Source organism: Osmerus eperlanus, chromosome 9 (assembly GCF_963692335.1).
Source record: "Osmerus eperlanus chromosome 9, fOsmEpe2.1, whole genome shotgun sequence".
In the NCBI taxonomy this organism is placed as follows: Eukaryota; Metazoa; Chordata; class Actinopteri; order Osmeriformes; family Osmeridae; genus Osmerus; species Osmerus eperlanus.
In genome coordinates, this window is record NC_085026.1 from 14149179 (window position 1) to 14173539 (window position 24361).

Genomic DNA, 24361 nt, shown 5'->3' on the forward strand with positions numbered 1-24361 from the left:
AATTCTTCAAAACATTATCATGTGCTGAAAGTGGGCTAGATAAGAAGGGCTATAATCCATTAATCACACAAAGATCTCCGATAAATGACACCATATTTTTAAAACGTTGCAATACAAATTTTATTATAACATGACAAAAATATTGTCACAAACTACTTTTGTCATATTCATTCATTGCAATCTTTCGAAATCAGGATTATCAGCCATGATTTCCTTACACTACTATAATCCTGCCTGCCATCTCTTGTGCCTCTTTTACCTGCAATTACTGTAAAATCATCGACCTGTTAGTTATTCTGGACATGAACATACGCCTCTGCATAATCTTATACACAAAGAAGTTATAGAATTATATTACGGAGGCAAAAAGAACCCTCGGTTCCACTTCTCTAATCCTCAAATAACTGTCTCCACCTCCTGAAATAATTGTTATCTCCTCAAATTATCTCCTTTCCTCTCCCTCCCCTTACCCCCACCTCTTCCTTTTCACAACGGTCCAAAACACATATTTTGTTTCCTTCAGCGGTACTGTTAAGGCTTTGTGGTTCACATGTTGTTGAATCCCATCATTCCTTTCATGTTGCCAGCAGCTCCCTGCTGGAACTGCCTCATCATGGACTGAAGCCCGGCCATGCCTCCTGCAGAGTCACAACACATGGTGGTGGATTAAAATAACATCAGTATTAAATTCAAAATAATCAAAAACAGCAACACAAGGTGGACCAATACAATTTCCCATGCATGTAACAAAACAGAGCCAACGTCACAGAATGAATGTCCTCTTGGGGGTTAATGCAGTATTCGTTCATTCATTCATTGTAGATGTGTGTGTAAAGGGGAGTCAGGTGGCTGAGCGATTAGGGAATCGGGCTAGTAATCAGAAGGTTGCCAGTTTGATTCCCAGCCATGAAAAATGACGTTGTGTCCTTTGGCAAGGCACTTCACCCTACTTGCCTCGGGGCAATGTCCCTGTACTTACTGTAAGTCGCTCTGGATAAGAGCGTCTGCTAAATGACTAAATGTAAAGTACTTTTAAATTCCTAAAATGTGTTCAAAAATTTGCAGGCAGAGTTCAACAACATACCCATGTGATGCAGAACTCTGGGATCCATCATCTTGGCCATCTGCTGGTTCAACTTCGCCATCTGAGAGGGGTTGACGTTCTTGGACATATCGCCACCTTTAAAACATGAAACACAATTACTTAGGAGAGTCCAATCAGCTTGCTGCAAAACCTTGCAAAACCCCCCACGAGTTTGACCCAGATGAGTGTCTCTGTACCTTTCGTACCTTTGAACAGGCCCTTGATACCACCCATCTTCTTGACCATCTGTGCAAACTTTGTGTACTGGGTGAGCAACTCCTGGACATCACGGGTGGCAACACCAGACCCCCGAGCCACCCTCTGGATACGGTTGGGCTGCTTGCTGAACAGCTTGGCGCCATCTTTGTTGTCCAGCTCTGTCAGAGAATAGAGATCTGTGAGCGGTAAAAGCTTACGACTTTCAAGAGTAACATACAACAAGAGGTAAGAACATAACTGGGAACCAATGTATTTTACTGATGCACCAATAATTTCCGTTGATGACAATTAAGTTGAAGCTGATGATTGATGTGGAAATATAAAGCAAAACGTTTCGCCGTTTCAGTAATCACCTTGGTCGTTCATGCTGTCCATAATGGTCATTAGTTTCTTCAGCCTGGCCATGGACTCCTGCTCATTGCCTTTGCTCATGAAGTCTGTTCCAAAGCCTGGGATCATTCCCTAAAGATTGAAACAAGTACGGTATTAGCACTGATGCATCTTAATACGTGACCACTAAGATAATAATGTAATGTAGTGAATGTATTCATTTAGCAGATGATTTTATTCAAAGCGACATATAGCAGCTTGGATCAAAGAAGATAATAAAAACATCTACTATAAGTGGCAGGACTACGGTAACCCTAAGATAACGTTTATGCAGAACATGAAATTGACATGACTCTCATCACCTGCCATTAACCCAAACTACCCAACTCCCATCCACTTGTCCTCACCATGATCTGTCCAAACGGTCCCATCTTCATGATGTTCTGGAACTGCTCATACATGTCTCTGAGAGTGAACTGGCCTGAAACAGACAAGCAATGGGGGGGGGGGGGGGATTAGATGACAATACTACCCAAGTAAAACTACAATTAATTGATTTTAATCTTCACCATGTTTCAACTTGTCAATCAGCTCCTCATTGTCATCTAGTTTGAGTTCGTTGACCTTGTCTATCAATCCTTCGATGTCTCCCATACCTGGAGATGGAAAGAAAAAAATGAAAAATAAGATAATAAAATATAAATGATTCAATTCCACAAAATGTTCACTGTAACAAACTAAATAAATAGGCAATGTTGCTTTGGCTACGGGCAAAATGAAAGCAAGGACACCCAGTGGAGTAAACAGCCTACCCAGTAACTTGCTGATGAAGGGCTGTGTTTTGAATGGTTCAAAGTCATCAATGTGTTCTCCAGTTCCAATGAATATGATGGGACTCTTAGTAGCAGCCACACTGTAAAAAATTATAATACAAACAGAAGTCAAAAACAACACAAAAGCAATTCATTATGAAAACATCTCTCTTAACAAGTGTCCATTCACATTAGTATGAGATAGTTGTTATTCTTTTACCTCAGCAACTTTCCAGACCAGGTTGAGGCTTTGTACTATTTATTTCAACCAGGAAATCAACCATATTAAAGCTGTGCTAACCATAAATACTTCTGCAACTTACGCGCTGAGAGCTCCACCACCCTTGGCATGCCCGTCGAGCTTAGTGACAATGACAGATGCCACGTCTACCTTGTCCTTGAAGGCCTTGGCCTGGGCCTCGCAGGCCTGGCCGATGGAGGCGTCCATCACGTACACTATGTTGTCTGGTTGCTGTGGAAACAGGACACCAGGATGTAGTTGATAAAACATACATAAATATCATAATTGGAGTTAGAATTAAATACCCAGTAATAAAAACGAGGCAATGGTCAAGTGCCTCAGACTTACATTACATTTACATTTAGTCATTTAGCAGACGCTCTTATCCAGAGCGACTTACAGTAAGTACAGGGACATTCCCCCCGAGGCAAGTAGGGTGAAGTGCCTTGCCCAAGGACACAACGTCATTTGGCACGGCCGGGAATCGAACCAACAACCTTCTGATTAATAGCCCGACTCCCTAACCGCTCAGCCATCTGACATCCATAAGACTAAGTCCATAAGACTTACCACAGCGTTGGAAACCTGTAGCATCTCCTCAAAAAGAGAATCTTCCTGCTTGTGTCGACCGCTGGTGTCAACAATGATGATTTCAAAGTTCTCATTCTTGAACTTCTCTACACCTTCCGCTGCTATGACAACAGGGTCCATCTCTGTGTAACTGTCAATTAGATGCAGAACATAAACACGTGCAACATGTAGTAGGTTTTATGCATTAAATGGTCCTAGGAATATGTAGGATTTACAGGGTTAAATATGGCCCTAGAATGTTGTCAGTTTACCTTCCATAGAATGGGATTCTGGCTTTTGTTGCGTTCTGTTTCAACTGATCAAAGGCACCTTCAAACACAGAGAGGACACGGTCACTCAATTGTATTATTTTTAAAGGCAATTTTTTTTAAGAATTATTTGTCAAACAGAACACTTTACCAGCTCTGAATGTGTCAGCACATATCAAACAGGTCTTCCAGCCTTTTCTCTGGAAGTAGTATGCCAACTGTAAAAAAGAAAAGCATTCAGTATATTAGAATATAAGGTAGCTAAATCACACTGTTGAAAACAGACAGCATGACTCCCTTTACTTTCCTTAAAAACAGTAAATTGAGTTTTTATCTTTTGGGCTAAGATCCAGCAGTATCACTCACCTTTGAACATGTTGTGGTTTTCCCACTCCCCTGGAGACCCACAAACATGATCACGTTGTTCTTGCCCTTCGTGGGCGTCCATGCCTTCACCCCTGGATCCACCAGCTAGGACAAAAACACACAACTTGTTTGAAAAACAAGAACTGTTCAAAGCCCTGGCAGTAATCCCTGGCAGTATCTTTCACAGTAATTAACAACTGGTTAAAAGACAATGGAAACTCTTAACCCCACCCCAAAGACTCAAAACCCAAGTTGCAGGACAATTGGTTTTACAAACTACACATTACCAAGAGATTATGAGTGCTTTCATGCTGGTGTGTGGTGATGGTGTTAGTATGCACAGACCTTGACCAGCTCCTTGAAGACGGCATGCTGGATCATCCTCCTCTTGTTCAGGCCTGACGCCATCTCCTCCAGGTCAATGGCTGACCTACAAACAGTGAAAGGGACACCACAATGTCAAGTGATGTCAGCTGAGTGTGCATCTGAGCTGTGTATGTGTGTGTATGTGAAAAAGAGAGAAATATACATATGTAATATATATGATGACCTACTTGACATTTTCTCTAAGCTGTTTCACCAGCTTGATGTTGACATCAGCTTCCAGGAGGGCTGCACATACTTCCTTTAGCATGGCATTTAGCACCTAATGGGTTGACACACTTAGTCAAAGTACATATAGACCAGGGCAGATGGAATCATGGTTAATCAAATCGGCTAGGCCAACCGTTATCATACTGACCTATTTAACTACCAGAGTTACAAGTACTATGTTAACTAGCGGCAAATAAGACCTCAAGATCAACTACTAAACATACCTCCTCGTTGATGATTGTGGCATTACTGAGTGACCGTAACGCCGACGTGATCTTTCGTCCCAAGTCGGCCAAAACCATCTTTACGATCCAAGTGAAACCTGAAGGTAACGGTTGCATGGCAGTATATCAAGACACCAGTTGGGTACGAACACAAATAGTACTAGTACCTGTTTACATGCAACGTGTTCAACTTACAAAAATCAGTTGAGAAATTCGGCCTCTTCGGCTTCAATGTTGAGGGGCAACCCCCTAGTTTCACTGCTCACCAATTAGTGCAGTGATGACTGTTTGTTATCAATAGGAATCCTAGAATAAATAAAGGATTAACAAGATTTGACAACATAAGCAAGACATGTAAATGAGAAGGGGGACAGGAGGATTATTGGTAAACGTGTGACTGAAGTGAAAAGCGCGCTAGTACATCTTCCGTGGCAAAATATAGGTAGCTAGCTAGTCTGATAGCTATAGATGTATAGAAGAAGAATAAATATTACTAATAGCAAGCAAAGTTATCGAAGATAGCAAAATGTTTAGTCCAGTATCATATAACTAGCTGCGACGCAACGGGCCGTGATTCTACTGTTCAGTGTAAATTATTAGCTAACTACTTTGTAGGCGTGTAGACTGGCATCTTCGTTTTATAACAAAATAAATACATTACATTTGCTAATAGCATAAGATCGTGTAATTGTCCATCTTACCAGAATCAATAGAATCAGTATACCAGTTTTTCCAGCTGCTACAGAAGCTAAGTCAACCAAACGAACGTCATCTAAATCCGATTCGACCCAGAAGCAAAATGCATCCGCTTCCGGGGTTGTGTTTACTTCCTCGTGCAACAGAAGGCTGGGATTTAATTGGTTCGGTTTACATTGCGACTCGCATGTCTCGTTATACTTAAATTGGTAATCATCTCGTTATCGTTTATTCTCATGATTTACCTCCTCAAAAGTGACACGCGGCAGTATTTTCCCCCACATGCTGCACACAAATCTGTAAACAGAAAATGAACTTTTCAGAAGCTAAAAATGAAATCCAACGTCTACTCTCTAGAGTTCAACGTCAAGACCTTCCCAGGTTGATAGACTGGATGAAAAACACAGGTATCTTTCTTGTATAAATAAGCATTCATAGAATAATTGATAAGTCAATAACTATTTAAACATCCAGTCACCCGGCAAGTAAATGTTCATATCTGAAAGGACACATTTCATTGATCACATCTCAGATGAACTGGATGATGCCCTGACTGATAACCAGAAGGTCATACTTCAGAGCATCTCAGAGGACCTTAGAACCTGTCTGCCAATGGAGGCAACATTGTCCTCAGAGTCTTTGGCCGTAGAGAAGGTGCTGGCCTCAGTCCATAAAATTATCATCGTCATGACTGGTGGCTCTCAATGAGATGTTCCCTAAATTGAATATGTTGTCTTTTTTTTTGCTGTGTCTGTAATACTCCAGACTCAACACTGTGCCCACCCTACGGTCCATGTGGATGCCTTCTTATATGATGAGGAGACAGTGGACACGCTTTGTGAGGAGGGCAAGATGAGCAGGAACTACTGTCTCAGCTGTGGCTCTCATGGGACTGCTCCCCTGGGTAAGTGCTCTTTAGATATCCTGGTTCCCTACATATACAGTATACAGCCACTGTCATTTTCTTTCTAAACAGCAAGACATATCAATAGATTTGTGTATGTTTCAGCTTGCTGTATATGGCTCTACATTCTCGCTAAAGATGAATGGTTTATATATTAAACTTCAAGTTAAAAGTGTAGAAGTTGTTTGGAACAAAGTTCAGCTTTTGTTAAGAATATCCCAGAATAAATTACTTACTTAAGGGAATTTATCTTAAGTATAGATGTTTGAGTTTCCATATGAAAGGAGGATAGGAGTTTTTCAACAAAAACTTGCATATACATGACCCATACAAATGTTTTATGTCTTCTCAGATTTCATCTCTCACTCTTTCTCCATCCTGGAGCTCCAGTTCCTGTTCCAGCACGCCTTGCCCGACCTGGCAGGAAGACTTGTGGTGGATGTTGGCTCCAGACTGGGTGCTGTTCTCTATGGGGTAAAATACATCTGTAGACAAACTGATATTCACATGCTTCTCTGAAAGAAAGAAAGAAAGAAAGAAAGAAAGAAAGAAAAGGGACGTCATTGTTTGTGGTCGGCAGTTAAGTGTGGTGTAGCCAAGTCAGTTCTACTGTATATTAACCTGTGGTTGAAAGGAACCCTTATATCTGTGTTTCAGGGGTATCTGTACAGCTCAGCAGCTCAGCTGGTTGGGGTGGAGATAAGTGCTGAGTTTGTCAGGCTTCAGAACATGGCTGTGGAAAAGTATGGCTTCAGTGATCGAATACAGGTAGAATGTCTGTCTCATACTAGAGCAATTCACCAGGTCTTTCTTTACTTATTTATTGTTACTTAACACTGCAACTTTCTCTATTCTCCACAGGTCATCCATGCAGACATCTGCAGTCAGGATTCCCTCATTCAGAATGCAGATGTTCTCATCATGAACAATGTCTTTGAGTACTTCCTAGAGCCTAGCAATCAACTGAAGTAGGTAGTAGACACAAAGAGTGTGGGGTGGAAAGGGGGGGGGGGTGATTAGCTACCATTCCAGAATGTTCCCTCTTGCGTTTCCTTGTTCATTCCTCATCACAGATCTGAAAGAGTTTGATTAGTGTAAGGTTGAACAGGGAACATGTTTTGGAAACTCACTGTTAGTCTTTACAAAAATGATTTACTCAGCCTTTTTTGCGTAGGCTTCTACAGTTCCTATACATTATTGACATTAAACCTGACATTAAATATGGAGTCAGATGGCTGAGCGGTTAGGGAACCGGGCTAGTAATCTGAAGGTTGCCAGTTCAATTCCCGTCCGTGCCAAATGATGTTGTGTCCTTGGGCAAGGCTCTTCACCCTACTTGCCTCGGGGGAATGTCCCTGTACTTACTGTAAGTCGCTCTGGATAAGAGCGTCTGCTAAATGACTAAATGTAAATGTAAATGTAAACCACCCTTCGTTTCCCTTCTTCTTTTTGCTTGTGTAGAGCGTGGAACTTTATCGTCCACAATTTTCGCAAGAAGGGTGCGTTACTGGTAACTGTTCCTAGCATCCTGGAGTCACTTTCATCTTTACAGGTAAACTATACAGATCAGTGCACTTAAATATTTGTATATATGCAGTGCACTTGTATATATTGTACACCCATATGTACTGTCATTAACTAGCTTGTAGATCCTGTGTACACAACTTTGTCTGGGATTTTAATGTAATAATAAGTAATACTTATTTACTCAAAACATAATTCAAGGGTAGCCTGTTTTTCTCAGTGTGTATGCTGTATGTCCTGTGCTGGTCTCCCAGGGAAGTGTGGACCACAGCCAATGGGTGGAGGAGGTCCCCCTGGACTACAGCGTGTACCTGGGAAAGGACAGTGACCAGGATGCCTATAGAGACATCCATCTCTACAGGGTGCTAGGATCATAGACATAAAGCTCTGACACTGGATCTGTCAATTGAACAGTTAAATCAATGATAAATGATGATGACTTGTCAGTTTTTTATACAAATTACCATGGTGGTTCAGAGGCTTTACTATGTACACTTTAAGATTGATATTTCTGAGGCTGTTTTCAGCCTGTGTGGTGATGACCAATATGTCACTATAGTCCCAAGCCAAGACGAACGAATAGGCTTTCTGTACCAGAACAGATGGACCCCAATGTGCCTGTTTGCGTTGTCATGGTGCTATGATTAACTGACATAAAGCCCATGATATCACATGGATGATGCCTGGACTGTAATGTAGCAAAGTAACACATCTGAAATGTGGGCAGGCCATCGTCTAGATTCCAAAGATCTGGCAACGCATGTCATGTTTTTTGTTTTGTTTTTTACAAAACTTGTGTAAATGTAAATGCAATTTTTTGCAAATGTCAACACTTAATATGCTCAAAATGTCAACATACTGCCTTGGTGTTTTTAATTGGTTTTAACTTGTGTTGGGTTTGCATTGTTGCAATTGTCAAGAGGGACACCTTCAATGACATCTGCGTTTCCAAACAGTGAGCAACCCAAGTAAATTGTATGAGCAGTCACTCTTATGTAAAGGCACACATTAAGTATTAAACTGTCTAAACAGGAAATGGTTTAGCAAGGAACTCCTTTTGCCAGTGCACATACTGTTCCTTTTGAAACTCTTCAGGGATAATAAACCCTGAGACAAAAATATTGTGTAGTATAAAGTTATCAGCTCTGTTATATGCACATTACAACTGTGGTCTAACTTTTGCGGCTATACTGTGACTCCCGAAGTTTAGAAAGTCAAATTTATCTAGCATAGACATGTACGGTCTCATATAGGGGGTTGTGTACACATTGTTAGAGGGATGCATTCAATAAACCTGGCAACCCTGGGGAACTAGAGCGGATCAAAACTTGTCGTCAACACGCTCACGGTCGAAGTGGGACAGTCGTTTGAGTTCGGTCTTTCGAGCGCGGATTATCTGTTCAACGTTACACAACTGGTAAACATCTCTTGAATTATGTATTTGAAAACGATATCCTACTTAAACATATTTTTATGTACACTTTCTGACTATTGATGTCAGAAATGGGATAAGTCAATTACTGAGCACATTTTCATGTGGGCTGGATTACAGTCACTTTGTGAGTGGAACTGGGAAGCGTGTGTCACTTGCTAACAAAGACTGGTTTTGCTCTTGACATTTCTGGCAGCTTTTACAGCAATTTTTACAGCTTTCGGATCACTGATTCCTTACAGTCACTGGCTCTTAAGTACTGATTTTAGTGTGTATATTCGGTTACTATTTAACTCTACACATGCTGTCCCTTTCCCTCCTATTTTTTAAGTCTGAAAGAGACAGTGGATCCGAGGAGACGAAGATAAAGAAAGATGCCGCTTCTCCACAGAAAGCCGTTTGTCAGACAGAAACCTCCGGGCGACCTAAAGCCTGACGAAGAGGTGTTCCTATGCCGAGTCACCCACGAAATCTTCAGAAACTATGAGTATGTTAAATAAGTTCATTCGATATTATATCTATCTAAGATTCTGACTTGGGTGCAGGAAGTTTAAGGGATGTCATCCACAGTTAAGAGTACAAAGATGCATATTCTTGTTAAGTTTCGTAATAATTAACTCCAATGAACTTTCTAATGGACACTATGTAGTCTAATGTAAATAAGTGAAAAAGGTGTCCGTGGGTGTTACAGTTTGTTCTTTTACATGAGGTTAAGAGTCAATAAGGTCCGTTTCGTTTGGCAGGTGTAGTTTTGTTGCTACTGAAGCTAGTTGTACTAGAAGCTAGTAGCTAACCCAAGTCCAAGGCTGGTTGTTAGCTAAGAGAGAAGTAGCATTTGAAACGCGCCACTCACTGCTGTTGTTCACGCTGAAGCCCGGCCTGCTAGTCAACTGATAGCCCAAGTTTCGAACTTGAGAGAAGTTGTATTGACTGTCAAGTTAGTATTTAGAACTAAATAACTGATCAGTGGCATTATCGGTGTATTCAGTCACATCCCAAGAGCTCTCTAGTGAAGTCACTATCACTGCCTTTAATACTCACTTAAGTAACATGCAACCTCTCGCACAGTAGAAGCTAAAGCTTAGATGTGAAGAGAAGCGTGGTGTAGCCTATTGTTGGAGTGAAAACATGACAAAGCTAGGCATAGCTACACCCTGCCCTATATGGACATTTGAACACTTTTGTTTGACTTCTAAAGTACTGCTTAGAAAGCACACTGCATTTTTATCAATTTATCTGGACTTTAATTAGTCTGGTTTACTTTCTACTTAATATATATCAGAAATGTCAGTGTATGGTGTTAACCATCACTTCACCATTTAACAGTTGAATCTGAATCTGAATCCTATGGTGATAATGAACTGAGTGGACAACAATACCAATCTCACCTCTTCCTGTCTCTTTCCAGTGAGTTCTTTGAGCGCACTATTCTGTGCAACAGCCTCGTGTGGAGCTGTGCCCTGACAGGTAAGCCTGGCCTGACCTACCTGGAGGCTGTAGAGAGCGAGAAGAAGGCCCGGCAGAACCTCCAGAACTTTCCATCTTCACTGGTCCTCCCTCTGCTGCACCTGACCGCCCTCACACACCGCACACGCCTCCACGAGATCTGCGACGAGGTGTACTCCTACGCCAAGGACAGGTTTTTCCCTGGGGAGATGGTGGATGTGATACACAGAGGAGGAGCCAGGTAGGATGCCGATCCTCAACGGGTCCGCATGTCAGCAATCCTGACTATACTGGGGGTGCAGTGGATGGGTAATACCCAGTGCAATGAAACCGACCGGTCTTATTAGTGCCAACTTGGGGACAGGTCCAATGCACCTCTGTTACTTTCTCATAACTAAGTTATCAATGCGATGGCACCTTAGTGCTTAAATGGCACATACACGGCCCTGTGTAGGCTTTTAGTTAGGTTCTTCCACCTTGTCCTTAAGACTTTGCTGACCTGTGAGGGGAAAGGGATAAGGTTAAGCAGTGTCAAAGGGTCCCGAACAGGATGATGCTGTGGTTTTATAGCATCTCCATTCAGCCTAAGAATTAAGGAACTCCTGGTAGCCATGACCCTGACTGTGAGCTGTTTGATGAGAGCCTTTTAGAGCTCCTCTGATGGAACAGGACTGGGTGTGGCTTCACACATATATGGCTCAGTCTGCAGAAGTTTCTAGCTATTCTTCAGCCTTTCCTGGCCATGCAGGCTACCATCTCTCAGCCTTGCCTGGCTCACGGAGGCCCCATTATAACGTTGCTTATCAAACAACAGAGGAAGAAGAACGGAAGTGCATTTGTTGCAGCACTCTTGTCATTATAATCACCAACCAGTCTGTAATCATGTGGTTACAGACAGTCAAACTAGCAGCTGATCCGTATTAATGGGCCTAAACTGCTAACAAGCTAACCAGAGCCCTTTTTTCGGCACGGAGAGATTGGATCCGCAAACTAGTCAGCCATCGTGGCCTGACCTTGCTGTCTGCAGAGATAATACAACACAGAAGGTACTGGGCGGATCTAAGAAATGGCAGAGCTGTCTGATTGGCTGTCAAGGCAAAAGGACTCGCCCAGACGTCACATCATTGTAATGTGCGAGTGGAGCGGAGGCAGCCAGACGCCAGGCAGCATGGGCTCAGCAGGGGGGAGGGAGGGGTATCGGGAGAGGCGGGAGCACAGACAATCGCTCTGCCGAGGCCACTAGTGGCTCTGTGGGCTTTATCTGGCAGATTGCTGTGGCACAGTTGGGTATCAGTGCTTAGCCTGATGTGCTTAGCTATGTTATAGGCCTGTACGCAGTGTCTGTGTGTGTTTCTGGCCTAGTTTTGGTCTTGTAGTGGGTCAGGCGTTCGTTAGAGCGTTCGCTGTCAGAAGATCTCTTGCTTGACTGTATGTATGTCCACTTGACTTCTGTTCATGCCTGTTACTCTTTCCCATAGAGATCTCTCATGCTAATCCACTGTTTTTATCCACTCAGTATCTTGATAAACTATTTAGAAAGCTACAGAATACAATTACGTCTCCAGGTGCCTGCTTTGATATGCAGTTTTAAAGTAAAACATTTATGAATGAATTTGATGCGTTTTTCATGTTCCTGTTATTTACCACTTTTTTATCTTAGGTTTTCTCACAAACAGCATCTTAAACCTGATGCTTTTGTTTCCCATGCAGACAGCCATGTGAGATCCTGGAGGTGCAGTCCCCGCACTCCAACTCTAACGGGGGCATGAACGGTCACACAAAGCCCCCCTCAGACGGGGACGCCATCGTCATCAGTGACAGTGACGAGGAGAGCAGCGCCCTAAAGTCCCCCAAGTCACTGGCCAATGGGTAAGTGGAGTGGGAGGTTATTGCCCAGACGAGACCACTGGGTTTAGGATTGTGCAGTTACACCCTAAAATACACACAGCAAAGACGAATCTGGAATACGGATAAAGTCTTTTAATAAGGAAGTTATTCAAAGATTTTGAATAACGTAATGTTAAACACCCTGACAAGCATACGCTACTCACACCTTTTACTGTAATGAGCATGAATGAATGCATGTCATAGACCCCGACCACATCCTACCTCAAAAAAACGAAATCGGTGGTTTCCTCTGCTGGAGCCTGCATTCGGTCGTACCTGGTCTCCACTCTTCTTCTGTCTACCGTACTTATCAAAAAAACACTGTTGTGGTGTGTCTCTCTCTCTCTGTGTGTCTCTCTCTCTCTGTGTCTCTCTCTCTGTGTCTCTCTCCCCCCCCTGTCTATCTCTTGTGTTGACAGCCGTAAGAAGAAACCAATCAACCCAGCAGTGATAAAGTACAAAGTCCGTCCCATTAAGACAGAAGGTTGTGAACCCATTGTGACCAAGGCTGCTCAAATGAGGTGAGATCTCGATCCTCTTCCGCTGTCTGGAGGGTGAACTGTGTTTGGATGCGTGTCACAATACACGCTGCCTTTTTAAAACGCTCTCCATCGTTTCAGTCGCAAGAAGAACACACTGTCTCGGGAGAGGCTGAAGCTGCTCCTCAAACAGCACTGTGAACCTCAGAATGGAGCCATCGGCCTCAAGGTGGGGGAAATGGCTTCTAACTGGCCAATGGAAGAAAGACCATTCAGAAATGGCTGTTTAGTTTTAGAGCTGGGTTTTTTGATCTTGAGTAAAGTGTTTTCTCATGTCTGTAGTCTGTACGTTGTTGCTCGCTAGCTAGCATTGCATAACCTTGTTTCCTTCCTCACAGGCCTCCTCCATAGCTAAGTACTGTCTGTCAGAGACGACCTTCTCCCAGTTTTTCCCAGATGAACCACCCGTCTTTGTCTTCAGCCCACCCGCGAAGGGGCGGGGCAAACGGCCTGGAGATGGCTCTCCTGGAGAGGTAAAAGGCCGGCTGTGATTTGCTCTTTATATTCCCGAGCTGTAACGTGATTGGTGCCTCATGTTTTCCCTTTTGAGCTTCCACCGAGTTTCAGTTGTGTGGAGCCGCTGAGTCCGTTCCCGTAGACTGCCTGCGTTCGTACGTAACCATATGTAAACCACACCGTAAACCAGTGTTGTGGGTCTGTTCTGCAGTTGGGACATAGTCTCCTGAAGGCAGCAAAGGAGAAGCTTCATCTAATGCAGCAGAAAGAGGAAATGGCTGTTGGTGAGTCATAGATTTAAGTTGTGTTTTTGTTTTTTTGCCTTTTGATATTCAACACAAAGTATGTTGATTCAAGCTGAAACATGTTTTTGGGGGGCTCATGTTCAGTCCAGGAGAAGGCCAAGTTGAAGAAGGAGAAAGAGGGTGCCTTGGAGGCCAAGAAGAGGGAGAAGGAGGACAAAGAGAAAAAGAAAGAAGAGCTGAAAAAGATGTTTGAAGAGGAGAGGCAGCGGAGGAAGGAGGAGAAGGATCGCATGAAACTGGAGAAGGAAAAGGTGAGGGGGTTCTTACATTTAGTCATTTAGCAGACGCTCTTATCCAGAGCGATCTCTTATCCGGATCTTCACAGTGAAGGGGCTTCAGCATCCTCCTCAGAGTGTATACATCATGTCACCTCTTGTGCTGTAAACCAACGCTGTATTTCTCCACTCAGGAGCGAGAGAAGCTGAAGGAGGAGAAGAAGAAGTATGCAGAGCGTCTGAAGCTGTGGAACAAACCCAGAGAGGACATGGAGTGTGAAGACCTGCAGGTAAACAAGACTCTCGGACTCTCTCTGTCTGTCTCGTCTCTCTCTCTTCCCTCCATTTGTCTGTGTGTTTGTGTGTCTGTCTCTCTGATCCCTTCTCCTCTCATCCCTGTGTCCTGTAGGAGCTTCCCAGTCCGGTACCGGTGAAAACCCGCCTTCCAGCCGAGCTTTTTGGAGATGCTCTCATGGTTCTGGAGTTCCTCAAGTCCTTTGGAGAACTGTTCGACCTGAAGGATGAGTTCCCGGACAGAGTCTCCTTAGGTCAGAAACACTTTGATTGGATATTTAAACCAGACCAGGAGGCCTTGCTGGGCTTAGGCTCCCCACAGCCTGCTTTGTTGGGTTTTGTTGTAACGTGATATCTTTCTGGTTCCTGCAGAGGTTCTGGAGGAGGCACTGGTGGGTTCGGACCCCGAGGGGCCCCTGTGCGAGCTGCTCTTCTTCTTCCTGTCCGCCATCTTCCAGGCTCTGGCGGAGGAGCAGGAGGAGGTGGCCAAAGACCAGGTGGCCGAGGCCGACACCAAAGGCATGTTGATGATGTTTCACAAACGGTCTCTCCTATTAAAAGAAAAGGCTCATTGTCAAAGTGTATGGTAAAATGACCAAACAAACTGAACAGTTATGTTAAGTATGTTGGCAGCTAATGTGGACTTCCTGGTTGCAGATCTTAGCGAGGCGCTGGATGATGATTCAGATCCCACCCAGTCAGCCATCAGCGCTGTGGCCGCCCTTGCGGCTGCCTGGCCACAGCTACACCAAGGTAACCAGTCAACCTGTCAATCAGCCCGCCCGCTAATACAAGTCCATCAATCAATACCGACACCAAAAACAGACAAGCCCACTGTTGACCGGAGAGTAAATCCGCGATGTGTGACTCTACCCCTCTCGACCCCAGGCTGCAGCCTGAAGCAGTTGGACCTGGACAGCTGCACCCTGTCAGAGATCCTGAGGCTCCACCTCCTAGCCTCGGGCGCCGACTGCAACAACAGCAACGCCAAGTTCCGTTACCAGAAGCAGGGGGGCTTCATCTCCAGCGACGACCCCTGTGTGGAGCTCCGACTGGCCAACCCTGCCATTGTCAAGAGGCTGGCCTGCACTGCTGTCTACGACCTGCTGCCAGGTCAGACACACTTTACCACTGGTTTCCCCACTCCCTCTGAACTCAACTTCACACCCCAAAGTAATACAAAACCAGAGTAGCTTCCAGCCCTTGGTTATTTGTAATGTGTGTGTTCAGGCGAGAAGATGAAGATCCTGCACGCCCTGTGTGGGAAGCTGCTGACGCTGGTGTCCACCAGGGACTTCATAGAGGACAGTGCTGAGGAGCAGAGGCAGGCCAAGCAGGAGCTCAGGGAGCTGAAGGCTGAGCAGCACCGCAGGGAGAGGGAGGAGGCTGCACACAGGTACACACACACACACACACACACACACAAGGAGAGGGAGGCGGCTGCACACAGGTACACACACACACACACAAGGAGATGGAGGAGCCACACACAGGTACACACACACAAGGAGCGGTAGGAGGCCACACACAACAAGGAGAAAAACAAGGAAGTACACACACACACACACACAGTAGGAGGAGGGCACACACACAGTAGGAGGAGGACACACACACAGTAGGAGGAGGACACACACAGTAGGAGGAGGGCACACACACAGTAGGAGGAGGACACACACACAGTAGGAGGAGGACACACACAGTAGGAGGAGGGCACACACAGTAGGAGGAGGACACACACACAGTAGGAGGAGGACACACACAGTAGGAGGAGGACACACACAGTAGGAGGAGGACACACACAGTAGGAGGAGGACACACACAGTAGGAGGAGGACACACACAGTAGGAGGAGGACACACACAGTAGGAGGAGGGCACACACACAGTAGGAGGAGGACACACACACAGTAGGAGGAGGGCACACACAGTAGGAGGAGGGCACACACAGTAGGAGGAGGACACACACACAGTAGGAGGAGGGCACACACAGTAGGAGGAGGACACACACAGTAGGAGGAGGACACACACACAGTAGGAGGAGGACACACACACAGTAGGAGGAGGACACACACACAGTAGGAGGAGGACACACACAGTAGGAGGAGGACACACACAGTAGGAGGAGGACACACACAGTAGGAGGAGGACACACACAGTAGGAGGAGGACACACACACAGTAGGAGGAGGACACACACAGTAGGAGGAGGACACACACAGTAGGAGGGCACACACACAGTAGGAGGAGGACACACACACAGTAGGAGGAGGACACACACACAGTAGGAGGACACACACACAGTAGGAGGAGGACACACCCAGTAGGAGGAGGACACACACACAGTAGGAGGACACACACAGTAGGAGGAGGACACACCCAGTAGGAGGAGGACACACCCACAGTAGGAGGAGGGCACACACAGTAGGAGGAGGGCACACACAGTAGGAGGAGGGCACACACAGTAGGAGGAGGGCACACACAGTAGGAGGAGGACACACACAGTAGGAGGAGGACACACACACAGTAGGAGGAGGGCACACACAGTAGGAGGAGGACACACACAGTAGGAGGGCACACACACAGTAGGAGGAGGGCACACACACAGTAGGAGGAGGACACACACACAGTAGGAGGAGGACACACACACAGTAGGAGGAGGACACACACAGTAGGAGGAGGACACACACACAGTAGGAGGAGGACACACACACAGTAGGAGGAGGACACACACACAGTAGGAGGAGGACACACACACAGTAGGAGGAGGGCACACACACAGTAGGAGGAGGGCACACACACAGTAGGAGGAGGGCACACACAGTAGGAGGAGGACACACACACAGTAGGAGGAGGACACACCCCCTCATGTTGCTGGTGGGGCTGTCTCAGGGTGCGCAAGAGGAAGGAGGAGAAGCTGCGTGAGCAGGAGCTCAAGCTCAGGGAGCTGCAGGAGAAACACGAGAAGATGAAGGAGCATGAGAACGCCCCCCACTCCACCAGGTACGTACCTCACACTACACACACCACCTACCTCACACTACACACACCACCTACCTCACACTACACACACCACCTACCTCACACTACACACACCACCTACCTCACACTACACACACCACCTACCTCACACTACACACACCTCACACCACTCACAGCACACGTCACACAACACACACCACCTACCTCACACTACACACACCTCACAGCACACCTCACACCACCTACCTCACACAACACACACCACCTACCTCACACTACACACACCTCACACACCTCACAGCACACCTCACACCACTCACACCACCTACCTCACACTACACACACCTCACACCACCTACCTCACACTACACACACCTCACACTACACCTCACACAACACACACCACCTACCTCACACTACACCACACACGCCTCACACCCGCTCACCTGTGTGTGTCCGTGTGTGTCCAGGGAGGAAGCTGAGGACATGAACACCAGTACAGAGAGTCATGGAGGACACCAGACAGAGGACGAGGAGGAACAGAGCAAGGCCAAGAAAAGTACAATTCTACAAATATGCCCAATTCTGAGCACTGTAACTACCATAATACTAAGAGTATTGAACATGAGTTCATCATTTCCCTGGAGGGGGTCCAGCCACTGAAATTGTGGTATCACAGAATTTTCCAAGCTTCTCTCACAAACCATAACTTTTTGTTCCAAACAAGCCACTTTTGCTCCTGCTGAAACTGTTTCCTCTCTCCAGAGATTGGAGGCGGTGGTCCGAAACAGAAGCAGGCGGAGCCTAAGGAAGACCCCGCCCCCATGGGTCTGACCCCTGAGGAGCTGCAGCAGGAGCAGGAGAAGGTAGGGATATGTGTGTGTGTGTACATACATACCCAGACACCACAATCCTCTTCCCGTACGGCACTAACAGCGTTGCCGTTGCTCCCAGGTGCGCGAGCTGCAGGAGCGGATCCAGAAGGCGGCCGCCTGCACGTACATCCTCCCTCTGGGCCGCGACCGCCTCTACAGGCGCTACTGGCTCTTCCCCGGCGCCTCCGCCCTCTTCGTGGAGGACGACTTCCTGGGCCTGACCGAGGACATGCTCCTGCCCCAGCCCAAACAGGAAGCCAAGACGGAGGACCAGGAAGGGGCCGACACCGCCGTGTCCAGCCCCGCCTCTGACCCGGGCTCTGACCCGGGCTCCGCCTCTGACCCGGGCTCCGCCCCAGCGCACGTCTGCGGCCTGCCCGTCAACCGGCCCAACCAGTGGGCGTTCTACAGCACGGTGGAGGAGGTGGACCGGCTGATCACGGCGCTGAACCCCAGAGGGCACCGTGAGAACACGCTGAGGGAGGCTCTGCTGCTGGAGAGGGAACGCATCGCTCAGCTGCTGTCTGGCTCCGCAGCCGACAGGTACAACCATGCAGGTACTGAGACACGATCTACACATCTGACTATAACAACATCTAAACCCATCTGATGTAGCTACGTCATATAGCTGAAATGGGTCTCAGTTGTATAGCTACAGGTACCGTAGATGAACTGCCACAGGCTAGAACTCCCGTGTAGAACGAGGGGTAGATAGGAGAGGTATGTTCTGCGGTCAGACAGACCCATGCAGCCGGACAGGCCCCAGGATGCAGGTCAGGCTGCAGTATGTCACCCTGGTTCCTCACACTCTCTCTCCTGTCCAGACAAGCCCCAGGAGGCAGGGAAAGCTGGAGGCAGTTCCTCCAGGACCAAGTCCTCCACAGCCGTCCCAGAATCCTCTGCTCCGGCTGAGCGCTTCATGGAGAACCGTCTGAGGGACCTGCTGCTGGACATCGAGGACCGCATCTACCAGGGAACCCTGGGGAACCTCAAGGTACGCTGGCTACCCCACCTTGTTGGAAGAACTTCATTGGTCAGAATGACCTGTTAAACTGTGCTTTTGACAAATCAGTCTCTTTGACTGCAGCACAGTTAATTCAATATCTTAATTTCCCAGTGGGCAATTAGTTGTGTACTGAATTGCTTTAAATGAAATATCTTCATTTATTTTTTACTAGGTGACATTTTGTCCGCTTGACTGTAGATAAATCCTTAGGTTATGTAGCTAAGTGTGTGTGTGTGTGTAGGTGATGGAGAGGAGTGTGTGGAGGGCAGCTCTGGAGCAGGGCCATTACGACCTGCTGACCTCAGACGGAAGGAAGGAGAACGGGCTGAAGGTGAATGGAGAGGTGGAGGACATGGAGGTGGACTGTCAGACCCACAGAGGAAGCACTAGAGACAGGTAAACGACGACCCTGCTAGACCTGGCTCGACAGCTTGACAGTATTTGCAAATGGTAATTGAGGGAGGTCCTTCAAATGTGTATCTGCATCAGTAGGTCTCCTGCACACCCCTCACCTCTACCTCACTCCTCCCCTCCTCTCTGCCCCCTCTACGTGCCTACTGTCGACTGACACACACCAAAACCACAACACAACGACACAGTTTCCCCTGTGTTGTGTTGAGCAGGCTGGCCGAGCTGAAGGCTGAGGGGGGAAGCGTGGCGACACCGGGGTGTTCCAGCGGGTCGGGGACCCCCCAGCCCGTCAACAACACGGTCCATCTGCTGGCCCAGGCCCTGGTGCAGATCGAACAGGGCATGGAGAGGAAGTTTCTCAAGACACCTCTGGGTAAGGCTACTGAACACCCAACCCACCCGCGCACACACACACAGCTTAGTTGACAGATGATACAGTCAACATCATGAGTTTGAGAGCCTCCGAACCTTTCCAACTGAAGATGTGTACTCATCTCATACAGAGCTGGTCATTAAGGACCCTTGTTGATCCACTGTTGAGGTAGTTAAGCTCCTGATGACATGACTCAACATGCAGATTACTGGCTGTCCTTTAGACGGACATGACGAACCAGTCAGAACCTAGAGCCAACCCTTCTCCCTCCTCGTGTCCATCTTTTCATTCCTCTTCCAGGGGATGAAGACTCCAAGAAGGATCAAAAGACTAAGAAGAAAGACAAGAAAAAAGATGAGGACCAGTCTAGTGATAAAGACGGTAATAAACTAAATAATCAAGTCACTGAGTCGAATCTTAGTCATCAGGCCAGTTCCCTGCCTTTTTAAAACGTTTAGCTAGAAGTAGTATGCCGTCGAGAACACTTTCTGATCTGGTGTGTGTGTGTGTGTTCAGACGGCAGTGACAGCGGGCGTGTGTGTAAGACGGTGCTGGAGCGGTGGCGGGACTCTCTGCAGGCGTGCTCCAGCCTGTCCCAGGTGTTCCTCCACCTCTCCACCCTGGAGAGGAGCGTGCTGTGGGCCAAGTCCCTGCTCAACGCCCGCTGCAAGGTCTGCCGGCGCAAGGGAGACGCAGAGAACATGCTGCTCTGCGACGGCTGCGACCGGGGACACCACATCCACTGCATCAGGCCCAAACTCAAGGTAGGACTCGGAATACCGTCAGCGCTGTGGGTCGGGGGGCTAAGTGCGCGTGGCGCAGGTTTTGGTTCGAATCCACCCCAGGTCCTTTGCTGAATGTCCTCTTCATTCTCCCTGCCTCCCTACATTTCTTGTCTCTATACCTTCACTGTAAAAAAAATAATAAAGGCAGAAATGCCCTCCACCTCTAGCCTGGTCCTAACCAGACCCTCGTACATTTAATTTGTACAGAGGGTCTGGGATCGCTCCATTGACAAGCGTTAACTTCCTTGAAGGTGGGTACTCTGTTGAAGTTTAAAACTATTGGATCTGCCCAGAGCCACTCTGATCTGCCATAACCAATCACTAGCGTTCGCCTTAGCCAACTCCTTCACCACGGAGCTAGCTGCCGTAGCTGGAAAATCAAACTTTTCCTGAACCCCGTGGGGAGGAGGGCCACAACATCATGACCACCAACAAAACTTTATTTAACCGGCTTTAACTTATGGATATTCGGCAGCGTTGCCACAACCGGAGAATAGCTTCGCTCGCATCTTTCTCCGCCGCCATTACTGAACTACAACTCAAACTAGTGCACGACATCAACGTCATCGTTCTCAGCCACTCCCTCTGTTCGCTGATTGGACCTACAAAACAATTGTTTCTGAAAACCGACTGATGCACTGAAATCCCAGACCTAGTACAGAAGCAAAATCCAAATTGAGCGGAAGTACGTAGGCCAGGCTCCCCAAATATAAAAATTAATCAAATTCTTACAGTATTACTGTAGGTCTGAGATGAGACACTAATTCTGGAACCTTCCTTGTGTTCTCTCCAGGCGGTCCCTGCTGAGGACTGGTTCTGTCCGGAGTGTCGACCCAAACAGCGGGCCAACCGCCTCACCTCGCGCCAGCGCTCGTCTGTGGACTCTGAGGAAGAGATGGAGGAAGAGAGAGGCTCTGAGGAGGAGTCGGAAGAAGGCTCCGAAGAGGAGGAGTCGGAAGAGGAAGAGTCGGAGGATGATTCTGAAGAGGAGGATGTAAAAGAGAGGTGTGTGTGTGTACATGTCACGGGCTGAGAAGAGCATGACAACTAGCCTTTGCGGTTGAGTAAATTGCTAATGTCATGAATCTCCCAATTCTAAAATATGGGTTGTTCGTGGATGTTTCCCCTCTGTAGTGTGACTAAGAAGGGCCGGGCTGCCGTTAAGCTCCCCCCGCCCGCTAAAGGAGGCCGGTCCAACAACAAAACCACCAGCAAAAGCAGCTCCAGCCACTCTACCCCCCGCAGCCAGCAGACCACCCCCAGACAGGCCCCCTCCTCTGGGAGGGCGGCCTCTGGCTCGGCCTCCAGGGGCTCAGGGAAGAAGCCCACCCCCGTGTCCAACAGCAGAGCTCCTCCCAGGGCAGGAAGCCGCGCAAGCTCTCGCCTCAGCCATGAAATCCTGGCTCCAAACGGCAAGACCCCCTCACCTGCCTCAAAACGTCCCCTCGCAGGTATGCAACATGGGATTGTCCCAAGTAGGGAAGTTGATGGTTTTCATGTTAGAAAGTCGTCCTTTTTAATTTCTCTCTTTTCTTTCCCCCCCACACAGTGTTCATTTTGTGTTATATGACTAAATTGACACATTGTTAAATGACTAAAGCTATTATTTTCACAAATACATTTTCCCTTTCCTTCCTGCCTTCGTTGGGTCACCTGCCTGTCATTTCCCTGTGTGGCCAGCAGAGGTCTCCAAGCCAAAGCCTGTCCTGCTGACGACCTCGTCCTCCTCCTCCAGCCGCCGCAGCTCTGGCAGGAACCACGGCGTGCACGAGCTGTCGGCCTGCGAGCAGCTGACCGTGGAGCTGGTCAGACACGAGGACAGCTGGCCCTTCATGAAGCTGGTCTCCAGGACTCAGGTACACACGGTTTGTCACGCACTTGGTACTCAAGGAGTGAGACTTTTTATAGCTTGTTTTACCCCTTCACTCCCGCGTGCCTGCACATGTACGCGCTCCCTGTTCAGAGGTGTGGTGTGTGATTCTTTCTTAATCTTTGTGTGTAGGTACCTGACTACTACGATATCATCAAGAAGCCTATTGCCCTGAGCACCATTAGGGAGAAGGTCAACAACTGTGAATACAAAACATCTGGTGAGCTCTAACTGACATATTACACCTCAACCCTCAACAACCATCTTTAGATTCTTTAACTTTTGCTGCATAGTATTTGCCTCAACGAAATGCATCACTTTATAGTAAATATCTACTACTATCCCAATGCCATTTCACTAACAGTAAATACCTATCAGAATCATTTAATGTCCATGGGAATGAAATCAGTGACCCTGAAGATTCTTGTTGTTGACCGCAACCTGTTGCTTATCTCGATTCCCCCCCCCCCGCACCTACTAGCGGAGTACATTGATGACGTGGAGTTGATGTTTGCCAACTGCCTGCAGTACAACCCTCGCCACACCAACGAGGCCAAGGCTGGGTCAAGGCTCCAGTATTACTTCTACTCTGAGCTCCAGAAGCTGGGTCTGTCTGACAAGACGTCTACTCCTCCTCAGAAACGGCCCCGGATGTAACAAACCGTCCCCTACACCACTATCTGCCTGTCTACAACTGACAAGATGTCCTTGAAGGTGCTTGGTGGAAAGTAGAGGCAGTTAAGTGATGTTGATAGATCTGCACTATAGGTCTAAGTACATCATAGCATATCAGGCAACAAGATAATTATCACCATGTTGCTTATACCAGTCCATTCCTCTCAGGTCTAGAGCCTAACCAGGCAGGGGCAAGGGAGGGATTTGGAGTTTGTTTGTAAACAGACCGGATTGAAGTTTCCTAGCACCAAACTGGAGTTTTTGAACATTCCCAAAGCAAAATGGCCACGTAAGACAGCACCACATACCGTCAGATGACAACACAGGTTTAACTTGATGTGAATCTACTTTGCACTGGATATTATTTGAAAACAGTCGATTTTATTCATTTTCACTCAGGGAAAACAAATTGTGATTTGAAATTGAAAATCAAAGTTTTTTTTTTACAACGGTGCATTATGTTTTGTATTTTCTTGGCAGCATTTCTAGACTACTGTTTTGAACACATCTCTCAAGTGAATGACCTCAACAACTTTGATTAATTAGGTATTGCCACCTCAAGATGACTGTTCTAAGTTAGTTTGTGCGTTTTCTCAGTTGTAACCTAGTAGAAAAATGTCCCAGAATGAACTGTCTCCATCAAAGGAGGGGGGGGGGGGGGGCTTCAGTGACACTACACTGGAACAACCATCATTTAATCCTTATCAAATGTTCCATAATCCCCATTTTGTTTTTTTCTTATTGGTTATTTATTTAGTTTGTGTGTGAGGATGACCTGCTTTATTTATGATTTTCTTTCAAATATATAGACCATGTTTATGTAAAGAGTAATTGACATAGTTTTCTGTTGAGTTTTTAGGGTAGGGTTTAATACTGAGTTTCCCCCTAAACTTTGTCTTTTGTATTTGCTGTCTTGTACATTTTTCTGTATGTAAAAATAAATTGACTTTTGTTTAATAGTTATTGTTTACATCTCATCTTTA

At 46.7% G+C, this 24361-nt stretch overlaps 3 protein-coding genes across 6 annotated transcripts; 2 read left to right on the top strand and 1 right to left on the bottom strand.

The window, feature by feature from the left end:
• Positions 1 to 95: 95 nt before the first annotated feature.
• Positions 96 to 5564, bottom strand: srp54 (signal recognition particle 54). 2 transcript variants are annotated; one of them, XM_062470104.1, is made up of 17 exons: positions 5411 to 5564; positions 4905 to 5015; positions 4710 to 4807; positions 4446 to 4537; positions 4237 to 4321; positions 3892 to 3996; positions 3677 to 3743; positions 3529 to 3586; positions 3257 to 3407; positions 2769 to 2917; positions 2446 to 2546; positions 2203 to 2289; positions 2041 to 2114; positions 1657 to 1765; positions 1291 to 1461; positions 1085 to 1180; positions 96 to 638 (listed from the first exon to the last, which is right to left on the bottom strand). In XM_062470104.1, exons 3-17 carry the CDS (start codon positions 4785 to 4787, stop codon positions 547 to 549), a joined length of 1515 nt encoding a protein of 504 aa, XP_062326088.1. In that variant the 5' UTR covers positions 4788 to 4807; positions 4905 to 5015; positions 5411 to 5564; the 3' UTR covers positions 96 to 546. The 2 variants fall into 2 exon arrangements, with proteins under 2 accessions (XP_062326088.1, XP_062326087.1); XM_062470103.1 differs by having other exon boundaries at positions 1282 to 1461.
• Positions 5530 to 8689, top strand: zgc:109986 (uncharacterized protein LOC553566 homolog). Of its 2 annotated transcripts, XM_062470109.1 has the most exons (9): positions 5572 to 5614; positions 5763 to 5812; positions 5938 to 6059; positions 6171 to 6309; positions 6662 to 6783; positions 6967 to 7077; positions 7171 to 7277; positions 7771 to 7861; positions 8088 to 8689. In XM_062470109.1, the coding sequence occupies exons 2-9, from the start codon at positions 5800 to 5802 to the stop codon at positions 8208 to 8210; spliced, it is 828 nt and encodes a 275-aa protein (XP_062326093.1). In that variant the 5' UTR covers positions 5572 to 5614; positions 5763 to 5799; the 3' UTR covers positions 8211 to 8689. The 2 variants fall into 2 exon arrangements, with proteins under 2 accessions (XP_062326092.1, XP_062326093.1); XM_062470108.1 differs by having other exon boundaries at positions 5530 to 5812.
• Positions 8690 to 9102: 413 nt separating this feature from the next.
• On the top strand, positions 9103 to 24339 carry baz1a (bromodomain adjacent to zinc finger domain, 1A). Of its 2 annotated transcripts, none has more exons than XM_062470101.1 (29): positions 9103 to 9250; positions 9597 to 9752; positions 10674 to 10952; positions 12422 to 12580; positions 13018 to 13119; positions 13219 to 13306; positions 13476 to 13610; positions 13805 to 13877; positions 13983 to 14149; positions 14308 to 14403; positions 14523 to 14661; positions 14780 to 14926; positions 15065 to 15160; positions 15296 to 15520; positions 15638 to 15803; positions 17294 to 17404; positions 17854 to 17942; positions 18149 to 18249; positions 18338 to 18815; positions 19083 to 19252; positions 19506 to 19660; positions 19864 to 20048; positions 20349 to 20429; positions 20565 to 20812; positions 21627 to 21838; positions 21968 to 22284; positions 22517 to 22689; positions 22836 to 22923; positions 23185 to 24339. In XM_062470101.1, exons 2-29 carry the CDS (start codon positions 9640 to 9642, stop codon positions 23358 to 23360), a joined length of 4569 nt encoding a protein of 1522 aa, XP_062326085.1. In that variant the 5' UTR covers positions 9103 to 9250; positions 9597 to 9639; the 3' UTR covers positions 23361 to 24339. The 2 variants fall into 2 exon arrangements, with proteins under 2 accessions (XP_062326085.1, XP_062326086.1); XM_062470102.1 differs by having other exon boundaries at positions 19888 to 20048.
• Positions 24340 to 24361: the final 22 nt, after the last annotated feature.